The sequence below is a fragment of the Bos grunniens genome, chromosome X, assembly GCF_055505025.1.
Source record: "Bos grunniens cultivar Pamir isolate PY7600 chromosome X, Bosgru_T2T1.0, whole genome shotgun sequence".
In the NCBI taxonomy this organism is placed as follows: Eukaryota; Metazoa; Chordata; class Mammalia; order Artiodactyla; family Bovidae; genus Bos; species Bos grunniens.
The window spans coordinates 42,536,106-42,550,147 of NC_141194.1; the positions used below are offsets into that span (position 1 = coordinate 42,536,106).

Below are 14,042 nucleotides of genomic sequence, written 5' to 3' on the forward strand. Positions count from 1 at the left end.
CCAGATGCCTAGCAGTTCAGCCTTTGGGCCTAAAGCAGTTGCATGCATATTTTCACTTGACACTCATTCTAAATTTCAGACTTATAAAACTTCTGAGACAGAGAAACTCTGAATGTCAATAGCCTACATCGTACAAAACTCCTTCAAAGTATGAGCCTGAAAGAACAAAAAACAAACAAAAACACAATAACCACACATGTGAGCATGCAAACACACACACACACACACACACACACACAAGATAAAAGAGGAAGAGGCACAAGGCAAAATGAAGCAACATTCCATAAGAGGTTTATATTTCTTGTATTTTTCTCTTTAATTATGAGTTAGTCCCTAAAAGGGGACATTTTTCACAATTCACTTCCAAGGCATGTAAACAACTGCCTTCTAAACCATCCTAGCAGAAATCAACATGACTGTGAAATAGATTATAAACTTGAGTAGCTGTTTCACAATAATTATTAAGCATGAAGGACTGCATCACCGATTTGAGAAGTATGGAAAACACTTTCTAAATTATATAGATTTGAGCTTAGGTGATCATTTTCCCACTGATAATTAAATCCCCATATAGCTTGGTACCAATTCATGAACAAGGGTTTGGAAAGTCACTTTTTAGCAATGTAAGACAGATCTACTGTAGCACTAAAAATGAGTACCACTCAGTAGACAGAAATATTTCTGGAGATCAGAGGCAGAGAGCAAAACACCCCGTATATCATAACACATTAGAGGTTGATGCATGCTTGTTATGGGATTAGCGTGGGCACAACCCAACTGTCAACAGACCACTTCTTCCAGTACTATCAGAGAACTGGTGATACTGAGGGTCCTCGTTTCTTAGAAAAGATGTCCTTCCTTTGAATAGCTAGCCTATCACGGGCTGCTAGGGCCCCTCACACCTCTTTGTGAGTAGCTCCATCCATTTCACCAGTTTCAATTCCAACAACCAACTTCAAATTCTTTAGCTTAATGTTATTAAGACTGCATGTAAAACTCTGTCTTACGTTAACAATCATGTAAGAAACTGAAAAAACAGAGTCCTTGAGCAGGCTGATTTGAATAGCAGGATCTGACAATATGAGAAGTAACACACTTGATACTCTTGACATTCTCAGGCTTTGGGTTGAGAAATAGAGTGCAGGTCCACTGAAGAAACAAGGCACAAATATACTAGATATTTGCATGAATAATTGTTTGCATTTGGGAACAGTAGTTGTTGAAATAGGTAATGTCCAAATGGCCAAAGTACTTCCTACCATTACAGAGGAAACAAATTTCTGAACTACATTCTTTGTCATGTAGTAGGAGATCAGATGTCAGAGCTCTGGTCAATAATTCCAGAAATGGATGGAAGCATCTCAGATGCTTTTTACAGATTCAAAAGAAGAAAAACGACATATAAGCAAAGACATGGAAGTGATGATGGTGGAGAACAAATTTTTAGTTTAGGGAGGACTTTTTAGCTCTAAAATCTTTATTATTATTTATCATCAAGTAACACTTCACTGGATACAACCAGTTTTCAGTGGACTGAAAACTGAAATCTTTGTTTCATAAATTCATTAGTGCTTTAATTGTCTCAGGATGAGAATTAAAGAGTAAGTATATCAAACATATACACATATGCATATGTATACAATATTTTAAAGTGTACTGATATTTCTTATTTCCTCCAGCAGAGGTCAGAAAATAGCAAGACAGGAACATGAAAATCTATGTACCAAAAGAATATTTTAGAGTGATTTTCTCTACATAAGATTATTGAAGGAGTTTTGTAATTGTTTTTCCTCTACCCAAGTTTTCTTCTTATATTTTTACAATAAACCCGCTTTCCTTTTGTAATAATTAGAAAGCAATAACATTCATTTTAATTTCATGAAGACAAATGTTGGCATATGTATTCTGTATCAAATCAGAGATAGTGCTTAATTATTTTCTTAGCTTCATGTGGATTATATGAAATAGCTAAAGAAAGAAGCATATTTGGTCATCATTCTGAAAAATTCAAGTATAACATCCTTGCCACAGTTGATGACTGTGAGCAATCTCTTTCAAACAAGGAACACAGTGTCGGTGGAAAGATTTCCAGAAAAACAAAGTGTCCTGAACATAGCCCCTGATTGCCAAGAAACCCTGCCCTCACAAAGACAGAAAAATGAATTTAATTTCTAGTCATCATCTCCTTTGTCCAGAGAAATTTAAAAGAGATCCTAGTGTTCTGGGAATTCAGTCTCTGCAAGTCTTAAATGTTAGGACATGAAGACAGAAGAAATCGGTCAAGATGATCTACATATAAAAGCCGGGAACACAATGAACGATGTTTACAAAGAGTTGCTGATGAATGTTCAATAAATCACGCTATTACCATGCTTCATTTTCATTTCTAATTCATGTGTCTCTTTTCCCACTAGACACATATGGAAGCAAGGTGAAAAGGCTCATAAAACAAAATTTGAAGGTCAAACAAAACATTTCTTATAAATGTTACCCACATTATACCAAATCAGATAAATTTTTATTTTCTGTTTCATTAAACAGTTCACAACATATAGTCTATTATTTGTCCTTCTTAATATTATCACCCACAAATAATAAACACATCGACACTATTATGTGATTCAAAACTAACTGTTGATAGTTTCTTCTGTCTCCTAAGGGTACAATTTTTTCCAGTGAGGAACTTGTCTCTATATTGCTCAAATCCTTTAAGGAGGTAAGTGAGGAAGAGAGAGGAAAGATTGAAATTAAAAATCTCTGTCAGAGAACATCAGTGATATTTTGGACCAAGACAGAGATGCTGGGAAAACAAACATCAGGGAGTTGTGAGAAGAGTCTAAAGGGAGAAACATGGTGGGAGACTGGAATTCACAGAAAAATGTGGCCAGTGAGAAATCACCAAGGGCACCCTGTTTGAAGAGCTTCCTAGAATAACAATGTCCAATATTCAGTTTTAAGTTTCTGTGATTGAACCCCTCACCCCCATTGTTCAAAACTTCAGTCCAGTCTACTGTACACAAATGCTCGGGGTAGTCCAAAGAAAGTCAAGACAAAGAGGTGAATTCGAACCCAGGTTGACATAGAGCAAACGAAAGAAGAGAGTCACAGGCCACGAATGTGAATGAGCATATGTGTCATGGAAGCAAGAACCGTGGACCACAAATGATCGTGAGAATGCGAGACACAGTAAACTCACAGAAATTTGAGGGAGATCAATGGAGCTTTCCCACAGAAGATGAAATTTGGGACTTGACCTATGTTTATGTAAATCTCCAAAAGAAAGTGAGTTTAGCCTATATATAGGACATAATAACCAAATTTCAAAATAATTACATTAGACATATTGCAAATACTCTATCACATGATGTCTAAGATAGCATTTGTAAAACTGTTCACAAGTTTTTGTATCACATGAAAGAGCCCTAATTATTTTAATAGAGGTATTTAATTAATCACAAATGTTTTTTCTCTATTGGTTTTGTTCATCTTGTTACCAAATGGTTAATACTACTTCATCAATAACCTTCCCAAATAGATTTAGAATTAGCCTTTGATAACTGTAAAGAAAATTCTTAGAATGGTTGAAATATAGTTATAAAATACATATGCATCATTCAAGGATAAAGGAGGTTGTCTGAGGGGAGGATCTGGAATTTGTACTAATATATGGAAATACTGACAGAATAATCTCCAAATCCTTCAAAGGTTGTTCCAGGCTTACCTTTGTATGGTGAATCAGACGCTCTACTTCATTCACCTTGTAGGTTTCTAATCCTAGCTCCTTGGATAATCTTAAGATATGATTCTGAGTTGGCCCAACATAAGATCCTCCAAGGTCCACATATTTAACTTTTTGGTTCTGTTTTCCCATGGAAAGAAATAAAAATAAATATTTGTGAAAATGTTATTCTTAAGATAAAAAAGACAGCCCTAAAAAAAGCAGATTGGCATTTCACAGGTTCTAGATACACCTTGAGGAGTACCTATAGAAAACTGGACTCTGTTCTTTATCTACCTCATTCATGCAACTAAACGGTTATTGAATCATTCCTAATTTTAAAACAAAACTGATCGGACTTGAAATAAGCAAGAGATTTCTGAACCCCATCATTCTCACTATGTACCACAACGTGCTCTGGGTTTTACTGGCTTAGATTTGTAAACTATGAATTATTAATAAATTTCTCTTTACTTAGCATTTCTGGCTAATTTTGAGGTACCTAATGCTAGAGGAAAAGCAAGAAAGGAAAGGACCACTTTTTTTATTGAAGTATAGTTGATTCACAATGTTTCAGGTGTGTAGCAAAAAGATTCAGTTTTTTTTTTTCTAATTTTATTTTATTTTTAAACTTTACATAATTGTATTAGTTTTGCCAAATATCAGAATGAATCTGCCACAGGTATACATGTGTTCCCCATCCTGAACCCTCCTCCCTCCTCCCTCCCCATACCATCCCTCTGGGTCGTCCCAGTGCACTAGCCCCAAGCATCCAGTATCGTGCATCGAACCTGGACTGGCAACTTGTTTCTTACATGATATTTTACATGTTTCAATGCCATTCTCCCAAATCTTCCCACCCTCTCCCTCTCCCACAGAGTCCATAAGACTGTTCTATACATCAGTGTCTCTTTTGCTGTCTCGTACACCGGGTTATTGTTACCATCTTTCTAAATTCCATATATATGCATTAGTATACTGTATTTATGTTTTTCCTTCTGGCTTACTTCACTCTGTATAATAGGCTCCAGTTTCATCCACCTCATTAGAACTGATTCAAATGTATTCTTTTTAATGGCTGAGTAATACTCCATTGTGTATATGTACCACTGCTTTCTTATCCATTCATCTGCTGATGGACATCTAGGTTGCTTCCATGTACTGGCTATTATAAACAGTGCTGCGATGAACATTGGGGTACACGTGTCTCTTTCCCTTCTGGTTTCCTCAGTGTGTATGCCCAGCAGTGGGATTGCTGGATCATAAGGCAGTTCTATTTCCAGTTTTTTAAGGAATCTCCACACTGTTCTCCATAGTGGCTGTACTAGTTTGCATTCCCACCAACAGTGTAAGAGGGTTCCCTTTTCTCCACACCCTCTCCAGCATGGGACCTAATTAACCTTAAAAGCTTCTGCACATCAAAGGAAACTATTAGCAAAGTGAAAAGACAGCCTTCAGAATGGGAGAAAATAATAGCAAATGAAGCAACCGACAAACAACTAATCTCAAAAATATACAAGCAACTCCTACAGCTCAACTCCAGAAAAATAAACGACCCAATCAAAAAACGGGCCAAAGAACTAAATAGACATTTCTCCAAAGAAGACATACAGATGGCTAACAAACACATGAAAAGATGCTCAACATCACTCATTATCAGAGAAATGCAAATCAAAACCACTATGAGGTACCATTTCACACCAGTCAAAAGATTCAGTTTTATGTGTGTGTGTATATATATATTCTTTTTCAGATTCTTTTCCATTATAGGTTACTAGAAAATTTTGATATACTTCCCTGTGCTATACAGTAGGCCTTTGTTTGTCTATTTTATATATAGTAGTGTGTATCTGTGTGGAGAAGGCAATGGCACCCCACTCCAGTACTCTTGCCTGGAAAATCCCATGGATGGAGGAGCCTGGTAGGCTGCAGTCCATGGGGCCGCTAAGGGTCAGACACGACTAAGCGACTTCACTTTCACTTTTCACTTTCATGCATTGGAGAAGGAAATGGCAACCCACTCCAGTGTCTTGCCTGGAGAATCCCAGGGATGGGGGAGCCTGATGGGCTGCCGTCTCTGGGGTCACACAGAGTTGGACACGACTGAAGCGACTTAGCAGCAGCAGCAGTGTGTATCTGTTAATCTCAAACTCCTAATTTTAATCCCAAACTTCCTTCCCCTCTATTCACTTTGGTAACCATAAATTTGTTTTCTATGTGAGCCAGTTTCTGTTTTGTAAGTTCATCTGTATCATTTTTAAAGCATCTACATATAAATGATATCATATGATAATTGTCTTTGTGTGACTTTCTTCACCTAGTATGATAAACTCTAAGTCCATCCAGGAAATGACCATTTCTTTTGTGGTTCGTTAATCCAGACACTTGAAAGATAGCATTAGAGTCCTAATTTAAACCTTTGAAATTGCTCTTATGTTCAGTAGAAAGGTTTTCATATGGTTTTGAATTAGCTCCATTTGCAATGACTAAGGACCAACCTTTGAACAAGAATGACTAGAAAAACTTCCTATGTTTGAACACATCCAAACATAACTGGATTCCTAATAGTCAGGGACACCAGAGCAGGTCCTCCTTTTCTGCTTTTGTTTGTTTATTGTATGGTGGTATGGTTTAGTCACTAAGTTGCATCCAATTCCTGAAATCCCATGGACTGTAGCCCTCCAGGCTCCTCTGTCCATGGGATTCTCCAGGCAAGAATACTGGAGTGGGTTGCCATTTCCTTCTCCAGGGGACCTTCCCGACCCAGGGATGGAACTTGGGTCTCTTGCATTGGCAGGCGGATTCTTTACCTACTGAGTCACTATTGCTCCCCCACTTAAAAAAAAGGGGGGAGTATATATTTCACAAGGGCAGGGAATCTTTGTTTTACTCACTAATGTATTTCAAACATCTAATTATTGGTGCAATCATTTATGGGGAAAGTGCCAAGTGTTATGAGGTAAGAAGAGAAAAGGGACAGAAGAAAGACATGGAAAGAAAGCAAATTGAGAGGACGTGGAGTGTTTTGAAGTAATTTTCACTCTCTTCTCAAGAGTCAAGTGAAGTTCAAGACTTTCAGAAAGAAAAAAGGAAACTCAGTTTCAGGGTCACAATTTTCCATCCAATTCTTATTGTCTTACCCTAAGGGTGTAAGTCCTGCCTCCCACGCGGTCCCGGGCTTCCAGAACAATCACATTCAAGCCAGAGTCATGTAGAAGTTTGGCTGCTGCCATACCTGGTAGAAAATACAAGAAAAAATCAGAACCAAACACTCAAACTCCAGATAAGCTCCCCATGCTAACAGCCAATGATTAAAGTCCATGTTGGCTCATACACATAGCATATCATCACGTTCAACTTAACCAACTTACAGGTGTCTAGGGTTTCTCACTAGAGACCCAGATTCCAAGTCTGCAAAACCAACTGCTATTTCTTGAAAGAATAAAAAAAGGTTTCATTTTTAGTAAAAGTCTCAAACCCTAAAAAACTTCTTTGGTCACTTTATCAAAGTGTTTATCTTTAAAGACTAAATTACATGATTATGTGCCTGACAACATGAAAGAAAACACAAAGCCCCACAAAAAAGAAGTGTATAAGCCCCAGCAAACCCAGGACCAAATGGAGCAATTGGTAATATGAAAATCCAATAAATTTAGGTGAAAGAGAGAAGGGGGGAGTCACTCTTCAAAGCATGTGAAAGGACCTAAAATTCACTATTAAAACTGAACTTTTGGAAGTTGATGTAAAGTTACAAAACCAAAGACATAAAATGCAACTCATTTAATTGTCCTCATTCCCCGTAGGATCCATCACTGAAGAATAAAATGACTCCTTTCATTTATTCATCTATTAATGTAGTCAAAAATACTTATGCCTACTACAATTCCAACATCATGAATTCAACATAACAAAACAGCTTACTGAGATACATTTACATACAATAAACTTTAACCAATGAGTTCAGTGAGTTTTGATAAGGGATAAAGCTTAGTGTAAAGTTCAAATATGTAATTTTTGGTATAAATACACCCTGAATGTAGTTTTTGATCTCACAAATCTTAAAATTCTACATCTTTAACTTACAGAGTTTAGTAAGAGTTTTTCAGACAATATAACATAGGTGTTCTTACCACAATGAATTGAATTTACTCAGTTCCAAATACCTTACTCATTTGCTTTATGAAATCAAACAAAATCAAGGAAATGCCAAGATTCTGTGCCTTACAGAGAAATAAAACAATTTCTACCTTGTCTTTTAAAAATAATAGTTCTGGAACTTTTAGATCCCACTAGTGCGAAAAAGCAGAGAAGGCAATGGCACCCCACTCCAGTACTCTTGCCTGGAAAATCCCATGGATGGAGGAGCCTGGTAGGCTGCAGTCCATGGGGTTGCTAAGAGTCAGACACGACTGAGTGATTTCACTTTCACTTTTCACTTTCATGCATTGGAGGAGGAAATGGCAACCCACTCCAGTGTTCTTGCCTGGAGAATCCCAGGGATGGGGGAGCCTGGTAGGCTGCCGTCTATGGGGTTTCACAGAGTCGGACATGACTGAAGTGACTTAGCAGTAGCAGTGTGAAAAAGGGCTTCCCCGGTGGCTCAGTGGTAAAGAATCCATCTGCCAGTGCAGGAGACACAAGTTCAATCCCTGGGTCGGGAAGATCCCCTGGAAGAGGAAATGGCAACCCACTCCAGTATTCTTGACTGGAAAATTCCATGGATAGAGGAGCCTGGCGGGCTACAGTCCATGGGGTCGCAAAGAGTCAGACACGACTAAACAACTGAGCACAAGCACGAGTGTGGAAAAAAAAATTCCTACAAAAATAGCTCATATTCCTGTAGTGCGCACAATATTTCAGATGCTATTCTGAGTGTTTTAATGTATCAATTCAATGAATTTTCACAGCAATCCAATTTTTAAAAAAGTACTATTGATATTCCCATTTTATGGCTGAGGAAACTGAAGCACAAAGAGGTGTCCAAGATCACATAATGAGCCAGCAGCAAAGCCAGGCAGTTTCACTCCAGTGTCTGCTTCTCTAAGCACTATGAGCACTGGTTTCCATGGGGCCTTAGAGCCATCCTTTTCATAGATTGCATCTCTCAATTTTTGCTTCAGGGAGAAATTACATTTCAAAAGTGTTTTTCACTTTGTTTGGGTCACCATGTTTTGAAAGCACACTTGTATCTTGCAGTTTGATAAGAATCCGTGGAACACAAGATATGAGTCTACCATGGAAGCCATAATGAAAACATGAGGCTCCATTCACCCTCTGTGAGCTGTCCTAAAAGAAGAAAACCATTTTTTTTAAAGAGGCTGATGTGACATTTCATTATTTGAGTTAATCCACCTTCTGATAACTGTCCTTGGGGCCAAGGCCAGAACATCCAGCAGGTGGTGGGGTGATGGTGCCAAAGTCCACCCCCACACACACACAGTGTGCACAAGCATTGCACAACCCTAATTTAGAAATACAAGGCTTGGATTTTTAACTACAGTTTCCCAATTTTACCTCCATAAGAAAAAAAAAAAAAAAGAAAACCTTTCTATTGAGTCAAAATTACCCACGATTCAATGCCATCTCTCTTATCAAGCATCAGTTCAACAAATGAAAGATGAAATAACATGCAGCCATAGTAACAGCAGTTATCAAGGAATTCAGATAGACTTGCTAAGCATGTTGAGGCTTAAAAAGGGGCTCAGAATGAAACACAACATCACTCAAATACACTAGTATTTTATATTCCACAAAAGATACTACTAAGTAAGTACCTGATGCTATACTGGAACATTTACTAGAACAATCCGGGGTCTTATCAAATCATTGACTAGAGTTCTCTAGGTTCGTGTGCCTTAAAAAGGCATAAATAGAAATTACAAAAGTATCTTTAAATAGAGCAATACAAAAATATATTGTGGGAAATACCTCACAATTTGTCTCACTCATGCTCATGCGGGGTGATATTCAAAATGCTTGTTGGACATCAACTGACAAAGACTGATTTGAAAAATAATTGACCCAAATAACAATGGCTTAAGAAAGTCCCTGCAGTTTGTTTCTGTTCAGTCGCTAAATTGTGTCTGACTCTTTGCAACCCCATGGACTGCAGCATACCAAGCTTCCTTGTCCTTCACTATCCCCTGGAGTTTGCTCAAACTCATGTCCATTGAGTTGGTGATGCCATCCAACCATCTCATCCTCTGCATTTTAGGAAGAGGGAGTTTTATCGTACCAAAGAAATTGAGGAGTTGGAGTCTGGTCCGGAGGTTATTAAGATTGTCAAGATGTAGAAACAACAAGGTCTTACTGTACAGCACAGAGAACTATCTTAAATATCCTCTGATAAACCACAATGGAAAAAACAGTTAAAAAAGAATGTATGTATGTGTATATATATAGATATATATAACAGAATCACTATGCTATACAGCAGAAATTAACCCAAACATTGTAAACCAGTTATATGCTTCAATAAAAAATTTTTTTAATAAAGAAAATTTAAAAAGATTGTTTACATGTAGCTCTCAAGGGAGGGGCTTCCCCAGTGGCTCAGTGGTAAAGAATTCGCCTGCTAATATAGGAGACAAGGAGATGTGGGTTCAATTCCTGGCTTGGGAAGATCCCCTGGAGGAGGAAATGGCAACCCACTCCAGTATTCTCGCCTGGAAAATCCCATGGACAGAGGAGCCTGGTGGGCTACAGTCCAGTCCATGGTGTTCAGTGTTACACAACTGAGCAACTGAGCTCTCAAGGGATTCCTCGCTGATGACTGGCAAAAGGATTAATGGTTGAATTAATCAAAAGATAAGCAAACAACTAAGGACCCAGAGCCCCCGGGCTGACAACAGGGTTGTTTCCCAAGGGTTCATGTTTATGTCAGTAATTTGGAACTTTTGACACATTTTGCCATAAAACAAAAATAGGAGAGATGGTGTATTCTCTTGGAAGTCTGAGAATTTTAAAATGTAATACTATTGTGAAAAATAATATAAAGTAGAAACACTAAACAATGTAATCAGTGCTGTTGAAACCCTTAGGCAATCATTTCCTGATACAATGCAGTAACAGCTAAAAAAAGGAAAAAGAAAATATCCATGATAATAACAAACGCCACCATAAAGCACTGAGCATTACTTTGCTCTGTGTGAAGAAGTAGCATTTCACATAAAAAAAAAACCTTTTGATTTTCACCACAGTACTGACAGGTATTATTATCCTCATTTTAAAAAGAAAACAAAAATGGAGGTTAAGAGACATTCACTGACTTGCCATAGACTATACAATTAGTAAATGGTGAGGGTTCAGCCCCAAACTGGACTTCTTAGCCACCGCCCTTGGACCAAAAAGCAAAAGTTAAAAATGCAGTAACTCTATACACAGATTGATGCAATGTCTTTAAAACATTCTGCTGTCCATCTAAACAGAAGAATCTTAAAATATTGGTTTTTCTTTTAAACAGAGATTTAATTTTTGCCATCAGTTTGAAAGTGAAAGTAAAGTCTCTCAGTTGTGTCTGACTCTTTGTGACCCCATGGACTGCACGCAGCCTGCCAGGCTCCTCCATCCATGGGATTTTCCAGGCAAGAATACTGGAGTGGGTTGCCATTTCCTTCTCCAGGGATCGAACCCGGGTCTCCCACATTGTGGCAGACTCTTCAGGCAACCAGTTTAGAAACAAGTACATAATCGCTGCCTACTTTTAAAAAGCTAATAAAAACTTGAGTTTAATATGCAGGATCAATGAATATTTCACAAACAAATGATTATTTGGCACTTTCAGAAGTAGCCCCTAGGTGTCCTAGACAGGTCCCTGATAAGATCATCTCACTTGTTAGTTCTAAATGGTGCGGGATCTATGGTATTTTGCCTCAGGGAGTCTTCTTTGGATGAATAAGCATAGTACGGCATAGCTGACTAAATGGTGGATGAAAGCCTAATGCCATGAAATGATCAAAATATTTCATCTCCCTTTCCACGTAGCTCACTTGGAAAATGTTTCCTCAAAGTGATGACTATCTCAATTATTTGGATATTTCAATCTGTATTAGATGCCCAAATTATTTTAAATACCTAGAAATCAGTGGTTTGCAGCATTATTAACATTCTATGCTTCCTGTTTTGTGCCACGGAAAAGGACTTAAGAGTTAGAGACTGTAGAAGACTGAAAAGTACACAGTGCAAGTAACAAAAGGGCCTCTTCTAAGAGTCTTAAGAACAGTGAAGGAGTTGGGATTTGGAAGGAAGGTAAAAATCAAAATTGCCCTCTGCCTCACTCTTCGCTTTGTCAGTCTGTCTTATGTCCTTCCTATCAAAAGCTGATATTTAACAGAATTTTTCGGCATTATGAAATGCAAGGCTAATTGTTCTGAAAATATTATCAAATATCAGTACTTCCATGTTACAAAGGACTTTTTCTCAGTTTAAAGTTACCAAAAAAGTATCATGTTGACCAAAACTGAGAAAAAAAAATTCATGGTACCTCAAAGCATCTCTAAACTTATAACCCTAGTAAACCTTATAAGCACGCTCTTAGGAAGGAAAAAAGCCAAAAACATGCAAATAGCCCTCATCACCTCTGTCGCTTCGGACAAAGCAATGGTTTTATGAGAAAATTCTAGAAACAACCAACTGACCTTCTAATCAAAGAACTGGAATTCTTTGATGTCTCTACAAAGAATGCCTTTTCAGTTATTTAACACATACACACACACAAAAGAGGCTGGGGTAAGAAGAAAAAATATCACCAATATGAGACTAAATCAATTAAAGGAAAGTGGCATTTATAGGTACAATTCAAACGTTAATTGCTGAACTCTTCAACACAGAGTAGAGGGGCAGGTGGACACAGGTTCAATCCTTGGTTAGGGAACTAAGATCACACATGCCCTGCAGCACTGCCAAAAAAAGAAAAGAAGAATGAAAGTTGTGATCAATGTGTTCTCAGGAAAGAGGAGTCAGTCTGGACTTAAAGAGGAGGAACTGTTTGGTCAAAGTATTTCTTAATGAGTAGTTTATTGGTTTAGTTCCCAAAAGACGGGAATATTTTGAGCACTGACTACATGCCAGTTTCAATTCCAAATGTTTTACATATAAGAATTTATTTATTCTCCTAACAACTCTATGAAGTTGGCAGATGTAAAAAGCAAAGCACAGAGAGGTCAAGTAATGTACCCAAGGTCACACAGCTGGCGACCAGCGAGCCAGTATTCAAATCTAGGCAATGTAACTCCAGAAAACAAACATGGAAAGCAGTTTTCCTCACACTAAATGATGAAACACTGAAAGCCTTCTGCAGAACATCACGAACCACATAAATACCAGGGCCACTGCTAGCACATTCCATGCCTTTGTGTAAATTATAGGAAGAAAGAAGAAATTACACTCGTGGCAGGTAAGTTTCAAAAAAGCATCCTTTCTTCAGGTGAATACAGCTCACATTGATGCTTGGCTAGCAGTGTGTGAGCTGGATTGCATCCCCCCTCTTTCACTGCATCAGTCTGAATAGCTCATGCTGTGGCCTCAAAACTCAGAGAACTTATTTCCTGAATGATAAGAATTTAATTACCTAGTCTTTGTGTCCTCAATGTGAGTACACAGTTGGCACTTGCCTGGATTCATTTAATAGCCTTCAGCAAAGATGATATTTAATTACTTAGTCAAGAAATAAACAACTGGCTGCAGTGGTGTCTATATAATCATATTTAACATAGTATAAGAAAACTAAAATATTGATGCACATTGAAACTGATTTCTTCTTGTCACACCAGAAATGGTAAAGGGACTTTAACAAAGAAAAAGAGCTGGAAAGAAAGCCAGCCCATCAATTATAATAACTACCTTACATTGCTACAACACTATAGTTTCCAATACTCACACACATTCAGTTCTTAACAATAAGCCTTGAGGTTCGTGTTGTTTATCTTATTTTTCAGATTAGAAAATGGAGGCTCAAAGACATTCTCAAGGGCTTGCTCACTATGATACAATTAGCGACGGCAGAGCTCGGTCTATAGTCTAGTTCTGTTTCTGTGTCTTGGGTGTTTTTCATTAGTCACGTGACATCCTATAACATACAAAGGCCAAAGTTGTTTAAAACAATTTCTCAAACTGTTCTGAGTTTTTTTTTTTAATTTTTGAATATCTTGTTTTTTTCTTTTCTTTTATTTTTTAACTTTACAATATTGTATTGGTTTTGCCATACATCATATTTCTTTATTGACTTTCTTGGAAAGGATATATTGATAAAAAATCACCTTAAGCATATCAGTGTGCAAAACCCCAGGACCATGTCATTCACAGGCAGATGTGAAGACAGTAGGAC

The 14,042-nt window shown here is 37.7% G+C and overlaps 1 protein-coding gene across 1 annotated transcript in view; it reads right to left on the reverse strand.

The window, feature by feature from the left end:
• The window catches only part of MAOB (monoamine oxidase B), a 120,844-nt gene that overhangs the window by 67,727 nt on the left and 39,075 nt on the right, over window positions 1-14,042 (reverse strand). Inside the window, exons 2-3 of the mRNA XM_086387092.1 lie at window positions 6,859-6,953; window positions 3,722-3,859 (exon numbers count right to left, since the gene is read on the reverse strand). Coding sequence (XP_086243218.1) covers window positions 3,722-3,859; window positions 6,859-6,953 — 233 coding nt within the window. The remainder of the gene's footprint in view (window positions 1-3,721; window positions 3,860-6,858; window positions 6,954-14,042) is intronic.